This window comes from Capricornis sumatraensis, chromosome 13, assembly GCF_032405125.1.
Source record: "Capricornis sumatraensis isolate serow.1 chromosome 13, serow.2, whole genome shotgun sequence".
Taxonomy (NCBI): Eukaryota; Metazoa; Chordata; class Mammalia; order Artiodactyla; family Bovidae; genus Capricornis; species Capricornis sumatraensis.
This window is the reverse complement of record NC_091081.1, coordinates 49,896,342-49,920,991: the sequence shown is the minus strand read 5'-3', so window position 1 is coordinate 49,920,991 and position 24,650 is coordinate 49,896,342. Positions and strand designations below refer to the sequence as shown.

Here is a 24,650-nt window from a genome sequence, read left to right as displayed (position 1 = left end):
TTATGCTATCTGGAAAAATAACTCCCCATGGAAACTAGATTGCCACTAAAAAGCTATGTTTTATTTCATTTTCTTTAAATGCCAGTAAGAGATTTCTGTATATTTATATACTTCAACTGGAATGTTCCTGAGATTTCTTTTGTTTTCTATTCAAGTCAGCATACTTATCTCAAGCACCCAGTTGATTCTTGCTGGGTTTCCTCTTTAACCTTCATGATTAGTAACTGCCTTCCTTGTCCAGTTGGGTATTTCTAAATTCATAGATTTCTTTGTCAGGGAGAGTCACAGATCAAGAATGCCAATTCTAAATAAGAGTAAGGAAATGTCAACAATGATAGTTACGGTATGCACTATTGGATAGTACCAATCGGGGTCATGAAGTCTTGCTGTGTCAGGCACTGTTGGTACATTTTCCAGTCTAATACTCAAGTGCGCCTTTGTGGCAGACACCATTAGCCACACTTTATAGCAGGTGAAACTAAAGCACACATAGGGTTTAAGTAATTTGCCTGAGATCTTACAGCTGTTGATAGAACTAGGATTCTAATTCAGATCTGACTTTAAAATTTTTATACTTTCCACTTTTCTTTGCTCAGGTTTAAAATAGGGATTTGGGGATCTGGGTAAAGCAGAACCAGTGAATAGAAAGCAAAGTTTCAATCATATTGCTAATCTGAGGTCAGAAACAGGATTATTAAAACCACTAAGGATAAATACAGCAGTTACAGCAAGGACAGGCAAGAATCTGGGAACTACCAGAGAGAAAGAAATCTGCCACCCTTCAAACTGGAATTCTTCTTTTCCCCTTTGTATAGATAAGATGTTGACAAAAAATCAGGGACACTTGTCGATTTAGTCATTCTAAATAGGAAACATCTGAATTTAGGAAACCAGACATTCTTGTCTCCTGTCTTCAAATAATTGAAGTCATAAGAGAAAATTAAGTTAAAAATGATCACTGAATGTTTCTTTGGAATGAAAATATGTAGTACTATTAGAAACATAGTCAAGTAACATTTCCAATTTGAACTTTCTGTTAAGAGTTACTTGAATGGCAGTATTTCTCTTGAAAAATCCCTTTTATCTGGAAACTGACATGTTTAAATAACCAGAGGTCTACTTGATGAAATATTTTGTGACCATTAAAAAGTACGAAATTCCTAACATTTGTGTGGAACTGCAAAAGACCCTAAAGAACCAAAACAGTTTTGAGGAAGAACATAGGTGGAGACATCCTTCTTGATTTCAGTGTATATTACAAAACTCTAGTAATCAAAACAGTATGATATTGGCATGAAAACAGACACACAGATGAATGGAGCATAATAGAGAACCCAGAAATAAACTCATGCTTACGTGGGCAGTTAATTTATGACAAAGGAGACAAGAATATACAGTGGGGCAAGAACAGCCATCAACAAATGGAATTTAAAAAACTGGACCACTAATCAACTCAAAATGGATTAAAGATGAACACAGAGTTAAAACCATAAAACTAGAAGAAAACATAAGCAGTGAGCTCTTTGACATTGGTCTTGGCAATGGTTTTTAGGCTTTGACACCAAAAGCAAAGACATAGGAGTGGGATTATATTAAACTAAAAAGCTTCTGCACAGCATAGGGAACCATCAACAAGATGAAAAGCCACCCTACAGAATAGGAGAAAATATTTGTAAATCATATATCTGATGAGGGATTAATATCTAAAATATATAGAGAACTCTTACAACACAATAGAAAAAAAATCTGATTAAAAAATGAGCAGAGGATGTGAGTAGACATTTTTCCAAAGAGGACATACAGATGGCCAGCAGGTACATGAAAAAGTGCTAAACAGCACTAATCATCAAGGAAATGCAAATCAAAACCACAATTAAGATATCACCCATTAGAATGACTGTTATCAAAAAGACAAGAAACAAGAAGTATTGGTGAGGGTATGAAGAAAAGGGAACCCTTCTTCCCTGTTGGTCGGAATGTAAATTGTGCAGCCACTATGGAAGACAGAATGGAGATTCCTCCAAAAGTTAAAAATAGAGCTCCTTTATGATGCAGCATTTCCACATCTGCATGTTTATAAGAAGGAGAGGAAAGCAGTAACTCAAAAAGATACCAGCACTGTGTTTACTACAACATTGTTTACAATAGCCAAAACATGGAATGAACCTAAGTGTCCATCAGTGGATGAATGGATAGGCAGATGTGTGTGTGTGTGTGTCTGTGTGTGTTATTCAGAAATAAAAAGAAGGAAATGCTGCCTTAACACTGAACTTACAGAATCAGAGAACAAATTGATGGTTGCCACGGGTAGGGGGTGGTCAAAATCAGTACAAACTTCCAGTTACAAAGGAACCCTAGAATTGTAATGTACAGCATATTTACTATTAATACTGTATTGTGCATTTGAGAGTTGCTTAGAGAAACTATTTGAGATGACAGATGTTAACCAGATTTATTGTGGTGATCATTTCATAGTATATACATATACTGAATCATGTCATATACCTGTAACTAATGTTATATGTCAATTATATTTCAATTAAAAGATACTTACAAGGAACTTACAAGAATGTTGAAAATGTCAACTATTCGTAATTGAAAAAAGACCTATAGAATTTTTTATCAGTTATTTTTAAGTGTAAATAACAGATATTGATGTGTGGAGAGTATACATTTATAATATGTCATAATCTGACATGACTGCAGTGGTTCTGCATGTCTTCCATAACCTTTCCTCTGTCAGTCAACTCTTGGAGCCTAAAGACCACATTCCTATACAGGATATGAGTTGGTTAATTTTCACTCAACCATGTGTCATTATAAAAGGATATATTTAAGTTAAAACACTATTGGGGAACAGAAAGTGGTAAAAAAAAAAAAAAAAGTCACGCTAACTGAGCAGTAAGCTAGGTGAGTGTCTTTTTCTGGTCAGCTGTGAAAGACCTTAAGAGGAAAATTTTAGCTTTCTATTGGAGAGAATTTCTAGACAGCCACCTAAATATCAAACACTAGACCAAGAATTTTTCAGATTTTAAAATTTGAAAAATCATGCTTCAATAATAAGATTGAAAGGGTTAACATAAATCATAAAGTCCTCCACTTCTAGGCCACTGATGGCTCAGCTGGATGGAGGCACACTGCCCTACCCCAGCAGTACCAGTGGAGCCCCATAGCAATGGTTCTCAGACTGGGCCCTTCTTCTTATGAGAATTTACTGTCCCTTGGCTCCTCTGCCGTCAACTGAGAATCACTCACCTAGAGTTATCACATTGTTTTTCTCTAATAAGGAAACCAAAGCCAGAAACATTGAGTGACTTTTCTGCGGTTGGTAGAGCTGGAATTTAACTCCAGATCTTCCATGTTCAGTCAGTTTTTCAGCCCTATTCCAATTATTCGAGTGGTGGTACAAAAGGAAATTTATATAGGTTTGTGGCCAGAAGTCCACATTGAGAGGGTACCCTAAGTTTTAAAATGAGCCAGCTGAGCAAGCTTCTGTGGACTCAGCCCACACTCCATCTTGAGGACATGTTGGCACAGTGTGCAGACATCTTTAATGAATGGAGCCACAGTGTCTAGTCTGCTTATCCCAAGTGGAACCTTATGAGCTTGCTACAGAAACAGATTTTTAAATTCAAGTTGATTGATAGGTGAAGAATTTACTTTAGGCTGAAAGAGATTATTTTAATTTCTGAATAAGGCTTTTGAATTAAACAGTAATATATTGGCAGGTCAGCTCAGCTTTCATTGAGTTTAGGGAAAAAAATGACTGAAGTAATAATACTGACATTTGATCACTTTTAGTTCAGTTCAGTCGCTCAGTTGTGTCCAACTCTTTGCGACCCCATGAATCGCAGCACGCCAGGCCTCCCTGTCCATCACCAACTCCCGGAGTTCACCCAAATTCACGTGCATCGAGTCGGTGATGCCATCCAGCCATCTCATCCTCTGTTGTCCCCTTCTCCTCCTGCCCCCAATCCCTCCCAGCATCAGGGTCTTTTCCAATGAGTCAACTCATCACATGAGGTGACCAAAGTATTGGAGTTTCAGCCTCAGCATCAGTCCTTAGCTTAGTTCAAAGAGACTAGAGGTTTAGAATCTAAATAATGCATTGTTCCTGACTTTGCAGATTAACTTTTGATAATAATGAAAGATCTCGTTATGAAAAATGACACAACTCCACAGTCCGTGAGGCGCTTGCTTCATAATAATAATCTGACTTCTCAAGATCAAAACTTATCCATGCAAAAGCTCTCTGAGACTGCAGCACTAAAATGCGATTTCTTTATAACAGGGATTGCTAATCCTCAGTTTGCATCTTATCAAGCCCCTCACAGTTTTCTGTGGGCTGCTGCTTAACTCAGACAAACAGCTGAATTGTTGAAGCTCATTTTAAAGCAAAAGATGCTGAGTGGCTTTAGTGTATGTAAAAGTCAGCTGAAGCATTAAACATACAGATTCTACCCTCTCCCCAAAGATTCTGAGTGTGACTGCTGGAAACTTGAGTGTAATGGTCAGCAGAAATCAGAATTTAAGAAGCACTTTACATTTGGACAGGTGGTCTAGGGGCCACACTTTGAAAAATGTGCTTCTAAATAATAATGGAGAATAAGAAAGGAATACAAAAAAATTGAGAGAAGAAATGAAGCCGAAAAAGAAGCTGGATGGCTTTAGGCAGTTGGTGTCAAATTAGTTCCAAAACCAGACCAAGGTATTCTACTGCTAATAGTGAGCTGTGGTTTTTATCTCAACAGATGGAAAAATGATCTGCATTTGTGTTTTAAGTTTTTCTTTATTAAACATTTAGTGCCTACTACCACCTTTCTGCTAGTAAAATGAATGGGTAGCTAAGAAATGATTAATTTTAAAAATTCAGAAATAGCTAATTAAACTGTTTGAAAGCTTTACTTCTGATTTCAGGGTTTTACCTTTGTAGTGCATCAGTAAAAGTATTTACATATTTTTATCTTGCAGAAGTGTCTCTAACCATATAGTAGAATTGACTCATTTTGACATAGTACAAAAAGCTTGAAAGTGTTGGTTGCTTAGTCATGTCCAACTCTTTTGTGAGCCCATGGACTGTAACCCACCAGGCTCTTCTGTGCATGGGATTCTTCAGGCAAAATACTGGAGTGGGTTGCCATTCCTTTCTCTAGGGGATCTTCCTGACCCAGGGATCAAGCCTGGGTCTCCTGCATTGCAGGCAGATTTTTTACCATCTGAGCTGCAAAGAGCATGGTGCTCCATGAGCCCCGTGACTTCAGGGTGCTCCCTCCAGGAACCAGTTTGAAAATAGAGAAATTATTCTTCACCTGAGGTCATGAAATTCTTTTTCACTGCATGGCCACTATCTTGTTTACCCATTCAAAAAATGTTTTTAATACTCTGTATGTGGAGTCACTGACCTGTTGACAGTGATGACCCTGGTCCTTACCCACATTGAATCTTGGCTGAGTAGGGAGATTAAGGTGGATAAGTAGACAGACAGGTACAATACAAGATAATAAGGCCTGTGTTGGGTAAGGTCTAGTGTGCTAAGGAACTAATAGACTGGACAGTTACCCTCTGTTTCTTGGAGGAAATGACCTCTAATATGAAATATCAAGGCTTAGAAGGAATTAGGCATATTTTGGTTTCTATTTCACTTGTTAACGATCATATGTGATTGCTTTGTTGTGTTGTCTTGGAAGAAGACAGTCTCTGTGAATGTGTTTTTGGCAAGCCTTTTCTTTTTGCTTTCTTCTGGTCTTTGTTGATGTACTTGCAGGTTTGAGTCTTTAATATTTGAATATTTTTCAAAGCTGTGCTGGTAGTGTCTGTCTAGAACTTGAGAACTCATTATTCAGAAGATCTTTGCGTTAGCCATGGATTGACCAGTTTCTCCTCTAGCCTGTTCTCAATCAGATGTTTATATAATTAGTACTTAACAGGAAATGACTGCCTTTCTGCATGATGAAGCAGAACACTCATTGCTCTTCAGGGTGATTGCTCTTAATGGTTGCTAAATGATTCTCTTTCTATCTTAGTTTAGGGAACTTTTTTTTTTTTTTAAATAACAAGCTATAAAACTTTTAACACATTAAGTATCACAAGCCTTTTTTGAACCATTTACCCTAAAGTGATATAATCACTTAATCAAGTTGGTTCAAGATAGAATAGCTTTTTCAGCACTAATGAGACCTGTGTTAGATGTGTTATTTTTCCTTTCTCTTTAAAGTGGTGGTCCCCAACCTTTTTTGCCACCAGAGATCGGTTTTGTGGCAGACCACTTTTCCACGGATCCAGGGTTGGGTCGAGGAGATGGTTTCAGGATGATTCAAGCACATTACATTTATTGTGCAGTTTATTTCTGTTACTAGTACACCTCAGATCATCAGACATTAGATCTTGGAGGCTAGGGACCCCTACTTCAAAATGGTCTGGTGTGCTGACTTTCAAACTTGTAAATTTTGATGCAGTTTGAACTCCATATCTGCAGGTTCCACATCCATGGATTCAAGCAGCCACAGGTTGAAAATATTTTTTAAAATTCTAAAAAGTTCCAAAAAGCAGGGGGGAAAATGCATGTGAGTTTACTGTGCACTGGCAGCTATTTACTTTGTATTCATATTGTATTTGCAACTATGTGCATAGCATTTACATTGTATTAGATTCTATAAGTAATCTAGAGTTAATTTAAAGTATCTAGGAGGATATGTGTAGGAGATATGCAAATACTGTGCCATATAATATAAGGGATTCCAGTATCCTCAGATTTTTGTATCTGCAGGAGTCCTGGAACCCATCCCCCACAGTACAGTAAGGACAACAGTATTTTCTTCTCAGTTTTACTCTGTTTCAAATGTAGATGGAATTCACAACAGTTTGAAGTGTCTCACACTGCCTCCAGGTTCCCTTCAGTCTCTCCGTAGCTGATTTAGTTTCGGCATGCTTTCGGTCAGGTTCCCCGGTGACCCTCATGTTTCTAAGTCTCATGGTCAGTTCTGTCTTCATTTGCGTTAACCTATTGTCAGCATCTAACACAGTTCACCACTCCTCATTAATGACTTTCTAGGGCCTAGATTCTTCTGGTTTTCCTCATACTTCAGTGCATGCTCCTCCCCGTCAGTCCTCTTTGGTGATTTCTCTTCTCCCTAACATTGCAGTCCCTCAGGGCTTAATCAAAAGCCCACACTTTTCTCCTGAGTGCCCGACTCTTAGGTCCATCTGCCTGTTTACATCTCCACTTGGATATCTGTATATATCTTAGAATTGGCATGTTTAGAACTGAATGCCTGATTTCCCCCGGAAACCTAGAATCTTCCCGCATTCTTTCTATCCTTCCAGTTGTTCAAAGCTGAAAACTTGCATTCTGCCTTCAAAATATTTCAAGAACCAAACCTCTACTTAACACCTTTCCCGTTGGTACCACCATTGTCCAGGTCACTGCCATCTCTCATTTGGATTATTGCCATCACCTCCTAACTGACTTACTTGCTTCAATGCATGTTCCCTTCCAGGCTTTTCTCAAAATAGAAGTCGGAATAATCCTTTTAAAATATGCCAGATAAGAACATTCCCTGGCAGTCCAGGAGTTAAGATTCTGTACTTACAGTGTCAGGGCCTGGGTTCAATCCCTGGTCAGGGAACTAAGATCCTGCAGGTGGCATGGTGTGGCCAGAAAACGAAATGAGATGACATGAGATGAAATATAGTCAAATCATGTCCCCCCTTTGCTCAAAACTCCCATTTTCACTCAGTAAAATCGCAATCTATACAGTGACTCTGTGATCTAGCCTTCCATTCCCTCTATCTGATTTCATCTTCTGCTTCTTGTTCTTGCCTTCCACTTGTGTGGCAAGTAATTTAAATGAGAACATAACGCTCCCTTTCTGACATTAATACTTATGTTACATAACTCTGAAAGCCAGTCATTTGCTGGTGGCAATTTGTACTTTGAGATTTTTCCTGGTACAAACATGTTAAGTTGTACTATATACAGTGTTCCACAGCTTGGATTTTTTTGTTGTTGTTTTTTGGATTTGTCTGGTTGGTTTTTATCGTGGTAGTTACTTGTTTTGCACCTAGTATTCTACTTAAGGTGCTTCTATAATGTCATTGGTAAAAGCATAGATGCCAAGCCAGACTGGGTTCAGAGCCCAGCTTGCCGGTTACCAGACTCTGGACAAATTGCCTAAGTTTTCTGTGCTTCTGTTTTCTCATTTCTTAACATGATAATAATAATAGTATCTGTATTATGCAGTGTTGGGGAGATCAAATGATGCCTGGTATATTGTGTGCTCAGAAATATTAGCTGTCATCACTTGCATTACTTCATTGTTTATCACTGCTATAAAGTATCCCTTGTTTTGAAAGTGTAGCACTTGATTTTATTAGTCCCTGGTTTGAAATATGTTTAGGTTGTTTATAATTATCTATTGGTACAGTTATCACTGAGGGTGAGTTTGTGTTTGCACCTTAGTGTAATTATTTTCACAAAGTACACATATAGAATTTTTGAGTCCAAAATATAAACACAATTGTATTAAAGTACACTTGCCCCAACAGTGTATCAGTGTTTGTTTCCCCACGCCTTTGCTGATGCTGGATATTATCAGACTTAAAAAGCTTTCTTTTTTCTTCTAGTATTTCATGATTGATGGAATAGTTCTTTCCCCACTTCTCACACCGCATTCACATTTTTATTCTTTCTGAAAAATGCTGAGATAGTGGTCAATTTTTTTCAAGCTAGTTATTTCTAATACTCCCATCTCTTCCCCACTGATTTGAAGTGCTACCATTATGTCATGTACCGAATTCTCATATATACCTCTCTTTCTAGACCCTTATTTCATTCTGTTGGTCTGTTTCTGTACAAAGTACCATCTGACTTTAATCACTGTAATGTATCCCTTTTGATATATTAGTAGCCCCACTACACATACTCAAGTATACAAACATTGTTCCTCAGTTTTATAAACATGAATTTTTTTTCTAGATAAATTTTAGACTATTTCTTTAGGCTTTTAAAATATGCCCACTGGAATTTTGTTTCAGAAAGTGTTGAGATATGGATTAATTTGGAATGAATTTATTTACAGTATTGAAGGTTAGAACTGGAAATGTCTATTCAGGATTTTAATATTTTGCTGTTTTACACATTTGTTATAACACTCTATAGTTTTTGTTGCCATTTTGAACATGCTCTTTTTTTCCATAGTTAGGCTTCCCTTGTGGCTCAGCTGGTAAAGAATCTGCCTGCAATGCGGGAGACCTGGATTCGATCCCTGGGTTGGGAAGATCCCCTGGAGAAGGGAACTGCTATCCACTCTAGTATTCGGGCCTGGAGAATTCCATGGACTGTATAGTCCATGAGGTCACAAAGATTCAGACATGACTGAGGGATTTTCACTTTCACCTGTAAGATATTAATGTGTGTGTACATATACACACATACATGTATTTACCTTGTATCCAGACACCTTTTTATATGCGTTAATTCTTTTGTAGCTTTCTTAGACTTTCTAACCCTACAGTCATATTATATGCAAATAATAAATTTCATCTTCCTTGCTTATATTTGTACCACTTGCTTCTTTTTTCTTAATTCGTTATAGAATAGATTCTAGAATGATGTTGAAGAGTAGCGATGATAGCAAGTATCTTTGTTCGTTCGTTTTATGTAAATAACTGAAATTTTTTAATTAATAATTTTATTGGATTGATCACATTGCTAGCTCTAATCAGTGTTACTTCAGGTCTTATTTTTTATTAAACCTGGAAGTACTTAAGAAAGTGTAAGGTCATTTCTTATTCTGGAAACAATAGGAACATAGTCTTTGGCTGATAATAAAAAGAGGAATAAGTATCCAAATCTCTAGAAGTCTTCTATACCTGAGATGAAAGAGCCACCCTTTCCAATCAAATGTCATATTAAAAATTATGGCTAGTAAAGTTTGATTTCAAAATTATATGACACAATGCCATTTTCCCTGCATCCTGAAGATGAATAATAGGGTTCACCCTCCTCAATATTCAGTTTTGTAAGCTGCCCAGGGGTAAGAGGTATAACTGCCTGTGGCCTGAGAAGCTAGTCGGTCCTCTGGCGCTGCTGGTGTGGGTTCCACCAGCATTTCCTCAGCCCTGCCAGCAAGCCAGTGCCTGTGATTACTTGGAGCCTGGCAATGCAGCTCTTGCCTGAGTCTCCATCTGAGTCTCTCGTCCATCTGAGTCTCTCATCCGTCTGAGTGGGGCTAAAGGTCGGGGATGACAGGTTGTTCAGGTGTGTCTGACTTTGAGTTAACTCTCTTCTCGTCATAGTTTGACTCTGCCTTGGCAATAGGAAGCCAGAAGTTTTTAATAATCTCAAATGTAATCAAGATTTTAATGTGTTGGCTTGGTTTTCTTTAACCTGTTAACTGCCTTTCATTCAGAGATAAAGATTACACTTTGGATAATTATTTCATTGCTTTAGAATGAGGAAGAGATTTTTTCTTAAAATGAGGAAAAAGTTTATTTTTTGTCCACCCCTTTCAGTTTCTACATTTATTGGTTATTTTCTTCATTTTTTTTTGTTTTAGAGTCTTTGTGGTGGGACTTTGATTTTTTGGTTTGGGTTTAAATTCTAGTTGAAGTAATCAGCTTAATTTCTAGGTAATCATAGTCTACTTAGCTTTATTTTTCTCTAACTTAATAATATTAAATTTTTATTTTGAAAAATTAATTTCTTATCTTGAAAATTTCAAACATGAGATAGTTTTTACAGAATCACTCAGATTCTGAATTTGGCTGTTTTTTCCTGATTAATTTAAGAACTGGTAATCACTGTCCTGTTACTATGATCTTAGGAGAGAGATCCTCTAAGTAATGACCCTGAAAACAGGATCTTAATTTTAGAATATGTGTTTATTCTCTGTTTCCTTTAAAATTTTCTTTCATTTTATTTAATTTTTTTGGTTGTGCTGGGTCTTCGTTGCTATGCATGGGCTTTCTAGTTGAAGCAAGTGGCGGCTTCTCTTTGTTGTGGTGCCCAGGCTCTAAGGCACACAGAGTTCAGTAGTTGCAGCTAGTGGGCCCTGGAGGGTAGACCCAGGAACACAGGCTTTAGTTGCTCCATGGCGTGCGCAGTCTTTCCAGGCCGGGGATCGAACCTGTGTCCCCTGAATTGGCAGGCGAATTCTTACCCACGATACCACCAGGAAAGTCCCCTTCTCTATTTCTAACAAAGATTTTTCTCTGTGACCTTGAAGGAGTTGTGCAATCATTCTACCTATGCTATAGAATAAACGCAGTTGCCTACCAGTTTAAAATTCAGTAGATTTACTGATTGGTGTTAATAAAGCTCATAGAAGACATAAAACCTAGCCAAATTGATAATAAGGAAATCATTGATACACTTTTTGGTCATTTCAAATGAGCTTTCATTTAGCATGTGTTGTTATATCCTCAGTGGATGTTTCTTGTCTCTTAATTTACATTTAGATATGAAGGAAAGGAAAACTAACTTCCAGTGCCTGCTGTGTGATAAATAAGCACTGTGCTAGTCTTCAGCTGCATCTTCTCATTGAGTTCTTAAGGCTCCATCTCACTTGTGAAATTTGTGAGTTCCTGGTTCCACTTTAGAGACAAGGAAGCCAAGGATCAAAGATGTTTAGTACCATGTTCTTTCTTATATAATAGCAAGTGCCAGAGCCAGGCTACAGACCCAGATCTTTCTTTGTAATCTTTCCAAGTTGAGCTTCAACTTTTCAAGTTGAGAACTCTTCTGAGTACTTTTCAGTACTTCTGAATATCACATCCATTGAGGAAAATCTCTCCAAAAATAGTTGGTAGCTACAAATAAAGGATTTTACACTGTCTTCTTCTGAGCAGAAACATTTAATATGTAAGCACTGTTTTTTAAGTATATTGATTTTCCAGTTATATTACATCTCTTGTCACTGATTCTGTTCTAGGTTGTTGGCAAAGGATGAACTGATGGCCATGCTTCAGAACTGTTTCAAGGTTTTTCAGTCCTCTTCTGCAAAGGAGCTTGGCAACACAGCAAAGAAAATAGAGGAGTTCCTGGCCCAGTTTCAGAGCCTTGATGGTGAGAATATAATATCTTGCCAATTCTACTGGCTATGACAGTCATTTGACTAGAATAATATGGAAAACCCCGTGTTTTGATGCACTGAAAGATGAAGAGATAATGAGTTTTTGATCAGTCAGTATACCAAGCCTCAGAATAGCACATCTTGGACAATCACAACTAGGCCAAATGGTTCTCTTCCAGCTTTGGTTAAAACAATGAAAACTGTCAAATGGGCAAGAAAAAATATTACTTTCTCCAGATGGACTGTTTGGAGCACTTACCTTTAAAAAAAAAAAGGCAGCAAAAAGAAATAAAAAAGATTAGAGGGAGTAGAAGGGCATCATAATTAAGAACTCCTTTTAGATGTTGTTTCTTAAGCATTTCATCAGTTCTTTATAGATTTCAAAAACAGTGCATAAATTATTTGTAAGCCTGAAAATTAATAGCTGTGAACTGCTTTCCCAGCAATGAGGCTCATTGGTATGCTGATTACCAAAATATGCTTGAGGTTTGCTTTAATCAGATTTACAAAGCTTGGATCTCAGTCCTCAGTGAATTGCAGCAGCCTGGCATTCCTCAGTGTTGGAGGGCACAGTTTGCTCTATCTTGCATGATCTGCAGAGGAATTGGTATGTTTGCTGAATGCTGGAGCGCCTGCTTGTGTGCAGGCAGCGTGTCTTGTGCTCTGATGCACCAGGACTTCTTTGTTCTAAGGGGGCTCCATGAGTTGATACTGACGTTTAATTTTTCGTGGGCTCTTCTCTTACTCCAGTTCTAGCACCAAAGTATGGTACTCCTTTGGTAAAACAAAATGACTATGCCCTTCTTATTTTCCCCTATTTAGGAAATTTTAGTGGAGCCTGGGAAAAGAAACAATCTGGTGCGTATAAGCACATAGATTGGACATGGCATGGTGAAAACATTTCACATGGAATGTCTCTGTCAATTTTTCCTGTGTTTGGCAAGTGTTCTTTGTCTTGAAATCCTTTGGATTTAGGAAACTGCTTTTGCTGAAGCCAGTGGAAGATGAAAGAGCCAGTCTGCTTGACTGGAAGGCCACCCCACAGTACAGGGGCTCCCTCCAGGTCATGCTCAGTCTTTGCTCTATACTGCATTTGCACAACAGTCTGAGCTGAACCAGTTTCAAATCATAAACATTGTAAAGGACTAAAAACTGGTATCACAGAGATTATTGAGTCCAGCTGCAACAGAAACTAAAGCCCAGGAAGAGAAGCCTCTGAATTGAGATCTCACCCAGGATAGCATCCAGCCTAGAGCTCATGTATTTCTTAACTACCATCTCATTATTTTTTTCTCTCCGATTCAGTCACCACCTAATTATGGTCACTAGGACAGTGAGGGACCACCCTTAAGCATATAAATAGGGCAGAAGACTTAGAAGAGTATAAGATAAATTAGCTAAATTTCAATCTTTTATAAAGTTGGACTTGGATTTTTGTGAAATGAAATTGCAGATATAATCATTTTAATTAGAATTTATGTAACATAAGCTAGTGAACAAATCTTGTGATGTGCTAATACTAAATAAAGGAATGTGGCTTTTAGAAATGGGAAGGTTGGTAATTAAGATAACAGTCTTCTTCAGAAGAATTTTATAAGTTGAAGCAAAACCAGTGTCTTGAATAAATGTGCTTCTCTGTTTTCAAAAGCACCATGTTGTCAATAATAAAGTGAAATTAACCCTCCCCTCCCATACTGGACCAGTAGTAATATTTGACTATATGCTATCTCTGGTTCCTTGACAGTTATTACGTATTACAGTTTAGGTTTAAAATTACATTTGGAGGGTTTGGTAGGTGAGAGTGTCATGAGATTTATTTTTAAGGCTCTGCAACATGTTATTGAAATCAGATAAAGAGTTTATTAGGTGTTTTAACTTTAAATCATGTCTTTCTTGAACCAAGAATTATCACTAGCTAAAAAAGAAATTTATTCTTTGAGAACAAAGCAGATTCTCCAGTTGCATCTTAGGTTTGGCCAAATAAGCCTTGAAAGTGTGAGATTCCAAAACCTGCCCTGCGCCAGGAAGAGGCTTTCAGAGTTTCATGATCTTTAGAAACACAACTACACCTTTTACAAGATACAGTTTTCTGTTTCCTATGTTAAAGAACCATGCTGCATTTTGTGTTTTCATAGATTATCTCAAAACTTTATAAAGTACTGCCCATTTTAGATGTAAGTAGCATTGTGTCCAATATAGTGAATCAGAAGATTGAGGCTAAGTTTGCCAGGGTGTTGGTTTGTATTGTTTACATCAATCATGGCATAGTCAGAGGAACACAGTTTTACTTTTTTTAAAAGCTATTTATAATAATACAAACATTTGGAAATTATTTTCCTGTCAGTTTGGAGGAGTTTATTTTCATTGTGGTCACATGTTTAAAATTCAGTAGCTGCTTTTTTCAGTAGACCTCTCTGTAGCATAACTTACGTAATGTTTATTGACCTTCAGTCTCTGGAAGAGATCATTTATCTGATGGAACCTTGATCTCTTGCCACATTATAAAAAGAAAAAGGATGAAACTTTATTCCCCTTGAAGTAGTAGAAATGTTTGTTCTCTCGAGTGGATTTATCCAAGCTGCTGTATATCGGTTTTGTATTAAAAGCAGAAACCAAAGAGGAAGAAGATACTTCTCAGTCACAGTCAAAGGGGCTTCAGAAGACGGACCTCTATCATCTTCAGAAGGTCAGATCACTCTCTTTTCCTTCCAGCTACATCCCCTGATGCTCCTGTGTGCTCTTGATTAGCTCTGCCCAGATGTTTTTGTTTTCAGTTTTAAAATCACAGCTAGGAACAAAGCAGACTTTGTAACTCACTTATAAATTGAGCATCCTGTTTACCCCATAGCTATCTTCATTCTCCTGTAGAAATCTGGAACTTACTAACCAATAAAGATAGAACCTGTTCTGATAGCCTCAGGGAGAAAGAGAATTAATTAATATCAATAACGGAAAATGAGAATATGGTTGCAAAAAGAAATCTGATTATTTATCTGATGTATTTGATTTTCAGTTTGGTCACATTGAGACTCCAAAGAGGCTAACTCATTAATTTTATATATGTTCCTTGATTTATTTATTTTTTAATGTATATTGATCCATACAGTGTGTCCAATATAGCCTTTTTCAGATCTCACTTTAGGATCTTGGTTGGCAAAATAAAGAACCTTCTCTGTACCATGATACCAAGTTATGATCACATAGAATAAAACATCAATCTAAGCAAAACAAAACACATGGAGTCCATCCTGTTAATATGGCAAAGAGCAAGGATTTTTTCTTCTTCTTGGAAGTCCTTTTCTTAAATGAAGTGAAGAGTTGTGGCTAGTTAGCGCACTGCCATATAACACAGTAATGAAGTAAACTGCCCAGCTCCTCATTCCTTGAAAAGTCACTTGATGTTTTTTTGAAGCAATACGCCTAGGAGGAGAGATTCTTCCCAGTTCTTAAAGATGACAGATAAACACAACCCATCTTGATTTGGTTCTGTCTCTATACACCCTGTCATACAGAAGGCATTGACTGCTTCTGCCTGAGCAACAGAGCTCCCCCTCTGAGGGGCTTCCTGTCTCTGAATCACCACAGAAGGTCTCTTCTTTCCTCCATAGTCCTTACTGGAAATGAAGGAGTTAAGAAGTACCAGTAAGAGGCAGACCAAGTTTGAAGTCCTCAGAGAACAAGTTGTGAGCTTCGTTGACAGTCTGGTGAGGTGAGTTTGTTGTTGCTCTTCAGAGCTAGAAATCAGGCTTTTTGCCCAAATGACACTGGTGTGATAGTCGTCTTCATTCAGCGCGGGACTCTTCTGGTGTAGGCTTTATGCTTCTCACCTCCCTCTGTGCAGCTTAGACTTGTAATGTTGATTCCTTTCCCATCCGTATTAAAGCAGCTAACCAGATGACTTAGTTCACTCTTGAATAGAATGCAGGCTTAAATTTAACCCTGATCATTATGCTGATGGTGGAGAGGGGAAGTGGGGTTGGAAATACAAAAGGATTTTTCCCCTTTCTAGTAACAAGGTGTTTTCATTGTGCTTTATCCTTGCTGCGTCTTTGCTCAGAGCATGCTGGATCTCGGCCAAGCCCAGAAAACAGACAACCCAGCCCAGCCAAGCCGTAATGCCCTATTTTATTCTGAGTGAAGGGTTTCTAAGGGAGACCAGTGCAGCTCATGATATGTCAGCACCAGTGTATGCTGAGAAAGGCACTCAGAGTCCATTTAGAAGTACACCACTCCTACCTGTATTTTAAGATGATCCCTTTCTTGAGAAACTCAAATCATTCTGAGTTTGAATTTCCCAAAAGCCAGCTCTGTAAAATCACCCACCTAACCTGCAGTTGGGACATGCCATCTAGAAAAAAAAGTGAGAAGTCATAAAAAGAAAATGATCAAATAGTTTAAAAATAGGGAAAGGACTATTCTTTATCATTGCTTATCCTATTTTTTAATGGCAGTTCAGTCTTCGCAGCAGACCGGGTACTGAATAGAATCAAGTACTAAAAAAGCAATTCAGCTATTGAAGATGAAGAGTGGTTTTCTGATAAATTACCTGTCCTTCTTGTAAGTGAACAGTTCCATTTTCCAGGACTGTGTGGGAGCAGTCATTGTTCCTGGTCACTGGGGAGAAGTTACTAATGTCAGGACAGAAGTCAAAAGGATCAACCAAGTGTGACAAAAGGAAGGTTAAAGTGAGAGAAATGTGTCACATAAAAGTGATACAGTGCAACGCTAAAGTGACCTCCTGGCTAAAAATGACCTTGGAGAACTCACAGAATTAACCTTGCCCTACCGGGCTTTCCTGTGCTTATAGTTTCTAGACCCACGTGCCTAGTTCTCTTTTCCCAAGTTGTGACCATTGTAGTTGCTAAAACTAATTTTACAGTGTAATGTGGCATAATTTGTAGGTCGAATGTCATGTTCTTTCCTGAATTCCCACAGATCCCAAATTGTAGCCTCTGCAACCAACCAGCCATTCCCTTTTCATGACCTTTGATCTAATTAATATGTCTGACTTTTCACCTTTCTGAGTAGTTACTGAAATAAAACTGACCATGATTGAACTGCATTGTGTTGTGAAATCACAGAAATTTCCATACCAGGATTTTTTATCTTTCCCAAGATTGAGTGTCCCTGCAGGGAAGAGGATAGGACTGCATAGCATGTTAGACCTAAACAGGACCAAGTCATGTGGCAGCTAAAGCCCAGAGAGAGGTTGTGACCTGTGCAAAGTCAAACAACTGCAGTCTGCTGACATCTGACAGAAGGCCCATTCCATTTCCCCGCACTGTCCCCAGGGCTCACACCACAGATGTTTACAACAGAGCTTGGAGTTCTGGAGAAAAGGAGTCCTTAAAAGATAAATAACAACCATTAGACTCCAAGAAGCAAGCAGAGTTCCTAGTATACCATGAGCAGCTTTTGCTGAAACTACTGAGAAATGAGAATAACTTGCCACTGAGTTAACTGTTTTCACCAGAATGCAAGCTTCAGCTTTGTAACCCTTGTGAATACTAAAGTGGTCATACCAGTTCCCTTCATACCACCTCTTTTGCTTGTAGACTCTGATCTGAGCGTCATGTAGAGTTCCAGTGCCAGACTCACTGCTGATTTCTGTGCCAGTCTCCATATTTGTATTTGGATTAAGAATTCTAATACATGGTGATGTTTTATCACTGTTGTGCAACTAACATAGTCCAGTGGAAACAAAATACAGGCAAATATTTAGACTCTGATGGAAGTCCTTCAGATACCCATCTAAAAAGTTCATCGACCTTGGTAATTACCTGAATCTCTAAACATTAAATATGAGGATTTTAAAAAGGGAGAGAAGGACAAATATGAGACAGTCTCTTTTCTGAAACTGACCTGATTTGGTTGCTTGCTAGATTTCCAGTCCTTATTACAGAGTAGGGACTCCAGGATGATCTTTTAATGACCATCATGTATGATGATTGGGGACAGCCTGAGGTTCGGATGGGAAAAGTTTGTGGTCGGAAATTACAAATGGGTAGCCAGCCATCCAGGTAGGCAGCTGGCATCGCAGAAACCATTCCCAGGGCTACAGCTAAACCACCTGATCCAGTTGACTTGAGAAGGAGCAGCATCTTGGAGCAGGGGGTCTGGGGCACTTGAGATGGGCAGGATGGAGTTGGTGGGGCATGATATGTATATGGTTCGGACCCTCTCTGCTTCCTCTCTTCCTCAAAGCCAGACCACGCAGGTGGAGCAAGTGTCGTGGGATTTTTCTAGGCAGTGTTATCCTCTCCGGGGGGAAGAAAGCCAGAACACTGGAAAGAAGAGTAATTTCCCTGCTGGATGGGCTGAAGAAGCTGCTTAGCTCTGCCTGCACTGGTGGGAAAAGGAGCTGATACAAATCTGTCATGTGACCAAAATACTTCAGGCCCAGGACTGGCTAAACCCCAGGAATCTTTATGAAGGCATTGTGCATTAACTGCTTTAATCGAGTTTGTGACTTACTACTCTGCCTTTGGGTTATGGATGCCAAAGTTTCCCCTTTCTGATTTGCAACCTACTGGGCCACCCAGGAACCATGTACTTTCATCGCTGAGACCGGCTGACAGACTTATTATATATTCAGAGTGAAGTTTTTAATGCTTTTTTAAAAAAATTCAGATTTCATTAAAATTGGTTTATTACCTAGTCAAATAAGACAGAAGACTCTCAAATTAGTGATTTTTTTCAGTAATTGAAATTTTAATGATAAATGATTTGTTTTTTTAATACTCTGAAGTGAAACTTTAGCCTTTTCTGCTTATAAAGAGAAATTCTAACACATAAAAACTTCACATATATTTTCTTCTATGAGTGATATCTCCATGATCCAAAAAGATTTCCTAAACTCTTAATTCCAGGTCTGAGGCCTGTGTTTAACACTGCCAAGAGTTAAATGTTTGCTGTGGTAAGAAATATGACATGTTTCCTAAGTAATTTAAGAAAGTATTCATTGACACTTTAAGAAATGCTACCTTAAAGATTTTGAGCAAAAATGTAATTTGTATACATTTGTTCCTAGAGATTTGAATCAGAACTAAGATATAGTTTCCTTTACTCCAGAAAGTAGAAGTTTTAAACAATATTACATGGAAGAGGTGGAATTGAGGACAGCTGCACTGGATTTTTGGAGAAGGCAGTGGCACCCCACTTCAGTACTCTTGCCTAGAAAATTCCATGGATGGAGGAGCCTGGTGGGCTGCAGTCCATGGGGTCGCGAAGAGTCAGACACGACTGAGCGAATTCACTTTCACTTTTCACTTTTATGCATTGGAGAACGAAATGGCAACCCACTCCAGTGTTCTTGCCTGGAGAATCTCAGGGACGGGGGAGCCTGGTGGTCTTCCATCTATGGGGTCGCACAGAGTCGGACACAACTGAAGCGACTTAGCAGCAGCAGCAGCACTAGATTTTATACTTATTTTGTTTTGGCTGTTGTTGATTTTGCTTTTTAAGTAAATTGCTCAGTCCTCCACAGAAGAGTAACAAAAAATATTATATTGAAAATGAACCTGTGCTCATCTATAAGCTGATACCTGACTTTGACGGTTTCAGAGAGTACCTCCTGCCTCCAGACACCCAGCCTCTGCACGAGACGCTGTACTTCAGCTCTGCCCACACCCTTCGCCAGCACCTGAACGCCGCCCCTCGCATAGCCCTCCACACCGCACTCAACAACCCCTATTACTACCTCAAGGTAAGAAGCGGACATTTCTCTGACAGTTCAGTTCAGATTCCAGGCTTTATGTAACTTAGTGTAAATTTGCTGTTCTAATGAGCAGGGAGCAGGCAGTTCAGGGTTGTACCTTTTTCAGATATTTTTAAAAACTCTGTTTAGATTTTAGAGGGCTTTTTTCTAAGCCTGTGAACTAACACTACCAACTTTTGATCATGTGTGATTGTCTTCTCTTTCATGTAATAAAACCAGGCCATAGGAGTAACTTGAGTATAATGCTACTACTCTTGAAAATAAGGGAAAGGCTTCTTACAGATGTAACAGCAGTGAAATTACTTTAAAAAATCCAAATGATTATTTCTGATGGGAAAAGGAAAAACTTTGCAATTTCAGTCTTGGATTTTAAACCAAAGAAAGATCTACCCTGAGAGTATCTCCAAAACTGAATGTAGAGGCCAGCCAGCAGTCTGCTGGAAATAAACTCCTAAACTCCAGACATATCTGCCAGTTCCAGGTTGTTCTTTAAACAAGAGTTCAATGAGAGATAACATGATCACTTTAAACATTTCAAAAAGCTGAAAGTGTCAGTTTTTATAGACACACATAAAATAATTTGTTGGTAATTTGCTAACTTAATACTAAATTGCTAATTTGTTAATAAGTTATCAACTCAAGCACCTGGAAATCTTACAACAGAGGATACTTAAGAAGTGACTCCATAAAACCTATGAAGAGAGTTCTAATGTACTGGTTTCCTGTCTGAAAGGGCACGCAAACTAACATGCTAAGTAAGCATTGTGAGAGAATGCTGAGTAGGAAAGTGTAAATCATGGTTTTCAGTAATGTCGGTAGTGGGGTAATTGAATAATTTCATGTTTAAGGCACAGAATATCAATTATTTTTATTATGTAAGCCACGAATTAAAACTCTACAAAATCCATCTTTTTTTTGGCTAGTATCAAGTCACAGAAGAGAACTGGTGTGATTTCAGAAGTGTGGGGAAGTATATAATTCATGTGTGTATATGAAAGAGATTTTGTTTCTTAAGAAGAACCGTCGATTTCAAATAGGTTGAAAAAACACTGATGGTTTTGCGGGGGATAGGATCTGCAATGCTGACAACACAGTCTTCTTTGAGCGACAATCTGTAGTCCTGGTAGTGGTATGTTGGTATTTACTAGTACAGTATAGTAATTGCTAGAATTCAGGTAATTAGCATTGTTGGAAGTGGCAGTTTATTGAAAATCTACAATTCCATAAAATTTTATGGAAACCAGAAATGCATCAGAGTCTCAGTAATGAATAATGTATGATTTAAATGAAAAAAAGATTAATAGTTAATGATGAAAATGAAAAATATTCCTGTTTTTTGATCCTGGCAATATCCATCCAGTGACTAGGCACTAGGGAGATTTTGACCAACAACCAGTTAACTACTGGAGAATAAATACAACTCACAAAATAAAGGAAACCAAAGACTTCATTTATTAGCTTAATAATTTCAGGTTAGGAGGTTAATTAATTTGTGATTTTGTTCCTCATGATTTCTGAAAGGTAGTTATCTTAGTTTACTGTTATTTTTAGAATGAAGCACTGAGAAGTGAAGAAGGTTGCATTCCAAATGTTGCCCCAGACATCTGCATAGCATATAAACTGCACCTGGAGTGCAGCAGGCTAATCAACCTTGTGGACTGGTCGGAGGTAGGTCAGGGGGGAGGAGCATGCTGTCTGTGTGTCTAACCAACCATGACACCTTTCTTGGGCTGTTTTTATACTTTTGGTACTTTGGAGGTCATCTCTTATTTTCTCAGTCACCTGTCTTTGGTTTGGAAAGCATTATAAATCACCTGGCAAGTTTCTCCAAAAAGGCACCTAACGGCTCAGCAGTTTCCCCAAGCCCCAGAACGCTGATCCCACATGCCTCAACCAAGCTAATTCTGTTAATAATGCTGTATCCTTGCCAGGTCAAAATAAGTACATTTTAGTATGTTTAACAAAAGCTAAACAGTTGAGGTCAGTTCTGTTATCCCACAAGATGAAACAGTGTATTATTAACTAGCATTTCCCTTATTGGATGAAAGAAAAGAAAATATTGGAATAACTGTAAAACAGATTTGTCAGAAAGTACAAGGAATACTTGGCAAGGTAAAGGACAACTGTTATTATTCTTTAATAATTATTCTTTCCCTCTTCAGAATATTAAAAGTTAACTTGGTTAAAGGCCCTATTTGAAGTATGTCTTGTCACTATTTAAATATATGGTAATTGGTTGCTTCCAAGAAAAATAGGCATTTTCCTGAGTGATAGAGGTTGGGAGTAGAGGATACAGGACAGCCTCATGCTTTTCAACTTTTTCAGCCTCTCAACTTTTATTTCTTCTTTTTCTCTGCACATTTCTTAGTTCTCTGAAATATAAGATTATTTGTGAACATTCCACTTTCTTTTAATGTGTACTTATTTAAAGTGATCATCAATGTAGTTCTAAGACCCTGAAATTTGGTACAATTTTTAAAAATGTGTCAGCTACCAGCAGCAGCAGTGTTTGGCTTAAAAATACAGAGCCTTTAAGTGCAAAAAAATAAAAGATGTTTGACAACAGCAGATTTTATCTTCTTCTGTCCTGTCTCTCAAAAGGCTTTTGCAACAGTTGTGACAGCTGCTGAAAAAATGGATGCAAATTCTGTAACCTCAGAAGAAAGGAATGAAGTTATCCAGTATCCTTTTAAAATCAATTCTACAACATCCAAGTAAGCATACAGAATACTTTATAGTTTCTCCAGATCTACACTAGAGATAGAACTATACCATACCAGAATAAGTTGTTCTTTAATACTTATTTCAAATTTAAAATGAGACAAATTGAAACTGTTTGGTCTAAAACTTATATAAAGGTCATTTTTCAAAGTTCACCAAAAATGTCCCAGAACCATCATTTTTGAATTCTCTGTTTCTTAGGTTATTGATGTAGTTTAAGAAGTTGGCAGGGAACCAATTTCCATACTCCTTGAAAAATAAGAACTAGATAAGTGGTAAGCACTTTTCCATTTGTATCTTACTGACAGTGGAGTCTAATTATACTTAATGTTTTCCAATAAGAGTTATAGTTTAATTTAGTAATGCATTTGAACTGTACTTCAGCTTACCAACTAACGTTTTAACACTGAGATTTTAACTCCCTTTTTTGGGTCAGAAATACGTGAATTTCCTTAGCTATAGCCTCCAGTGCTCGATTTATTAGAGCTGTCTCTGAATTAGAACTTTTGGGATTTATAAAGCCTACCAAACAGAAGACTGACCATGTGGCAAGGCTAACATGGGGAGGCTGCTAGACAGCAAATGAGCAAACCCAGAAAGATAACAGTTAGCTTAAGAAGACCAGTCATATTTACACACGGCTCAAAGAAGATTGTCTGGCAAGAAGAGAAGTGTGGAATCCCTGTGTGGTGTTTAAACAGAAAAGTAGACTGGTAAACCCAAATAGGAATGTATCAAAGCCCCTTTGGAGAACTTTGAAATCCAACAAGTAACACGCAACTAGAAACTTTCTCAGAATATAACTGCAATTCTCAGTCATGGAGAAATTATGAATAAATTGTTCTTGAACATGAATAATATATAAATGTAATAAATTCCTTTACCTAGGAGAATCAGTTGATCTGCAGTTGATCTAATAGTATTAATACTTATTTTTGTTCTACCAGTTTCTTGTACTGGTATTCTTCACTTGTGTAAATTATGTAATAAGATGAATATTCTAGAGGATTTTCTCCTCCAGAGGTTCTAAACCTGCCTCTACTGACCCATTTCCTTTAGTCTTACAGCTTAAAAAGTCTCAAGTTGTTTGGCTTTCTGATTAAAGGCAGTAAATATTGTACTTCAGGTTGACCCATCATGGAGTCTTAAGAGGCTCAAAGATCTTTACAAATCACATCAACCCTTAAGGCTCAGATGAAATGACACCTGAATGTCTTCCATAATAAGAATTCATATCAAGATAGTGAAACAAAGAGACCTCAAGTTTATTATTTAATGTTCTGGTTCCAAGAGAATTCTGGGATGTGTCTTTAAGTATACTAACATACCAAAATTACCATGCAAATATGACTGGGAGGGGAAAAGTCCAAATTCAGTGAGGACTATTATAGTTGAAGACCTTAGAACTATGCACTTGTAGGTCTGTGTGTTTAGAGGACAAATTTAATATAAATAGACTTAATATATAACTTAAGCCTCATTAATTCTAGAGTAAAAGGAGGTATTATGTAAGTATAATGGGCTCCTTAGCCCTGTGGCAACAAGGTGAGCTGAGATGACATTAATGGATAACTGCTCCCTTCCCCACTTCCCGCTTCAAGAACTTTTACATGCTAGATGAAATGTACCCCCAGACAAATTGTCATAATGTTGCCAGGGTTAAAAAGAAAAGTAAATCCCAACGTAGCAGAAATAACCAATTGCAAGCCAGAGCAGAGTGTCTAGCCCGACAAAGCCTTGAGATAATTACCAGAGTTGCATTAGTTCAGATAGATTAAATGTCTTATCTTCATCTAGGAGGTACTAGGATTTCTTATTCAGCAGAATTGAAACACATGTACATATGCACAAAGGGCTGTCAACTTGGAAATTAAGGAATTCATGATGCAAATGAATGTGTAAACACAAACACAAGAGGCTTTGACACCTTGGAATCCATGTGTTAGAGGCAGAACTTACAGGGGTCATCTAGTGGTCCCTGAAATGAGGGTATAAGCAGAGCCTTTGCCAAATGGACGTGATCAAAGACTAGATTTCTGTTGTGAGACATTTTCCAGTGTATCTTCACAACAACTAGGTCACTATTTTTAACTCAGCATTTCCAGCCATTCCCCTTCAGAGATGTGCCCTCAATCATCTGT

The 24,650-nt window shown here is 37.9% G+C and overlaps 1 protein-coding gene across 2 annotated transcripts in view; it reads left to right on the top strand.

The window, feature by feature from the left end:
- ORC3 (origin recognition complex subunit 3) overlaps nucleotides 1-23,270 on the top strand; it is a 70,703-nt gene extending 47,433 nt beyond the window's left edge. The window contains exons 14-20 of one of the 2 annotated variants that reach the window (XM_068985292.1): nucleotides 11,931-12,064; nucleotides 14,681-14,757; nucleotides 15,680-15,780; nucleotides 19,635-19,776; nucleotides 21,340-21,456; nucleotides 22,390-22,469; nucleotides 22,979-23,270. In XM_068985292.1, coding sequence (XP_068841393.1) covers nucleotides 11,931-12,064; nucleotides 14,681-14,757; nucleotides 15,680-15,780; nucleotides 19,635-19,776; nucleotides 21,340-21,456; nucleotides 22,390-22,469; nucleotides 22,979-23,084 — 757 coding nt within the window. In that variant the 3' untranslated portion in view covers nucleotides 23,085-23,270. Of the gene's footprint in view, nucleotides 1-11,930; nucleotides 12,065-14,677; nucleotides 14,758-15,679; nucleotides 15,781-19,634; nucleotides 19,777-21,339; nucleotides 21,457-22,389; nucleotides 22,470-22,978 lie in introns of both variants that reach the window. The other variant, XM_068985290.1, reaches the window with a different exon arrangement.
- Nucleotides 23,271-24,650: the final 1,380 nt, after the last annotated feature.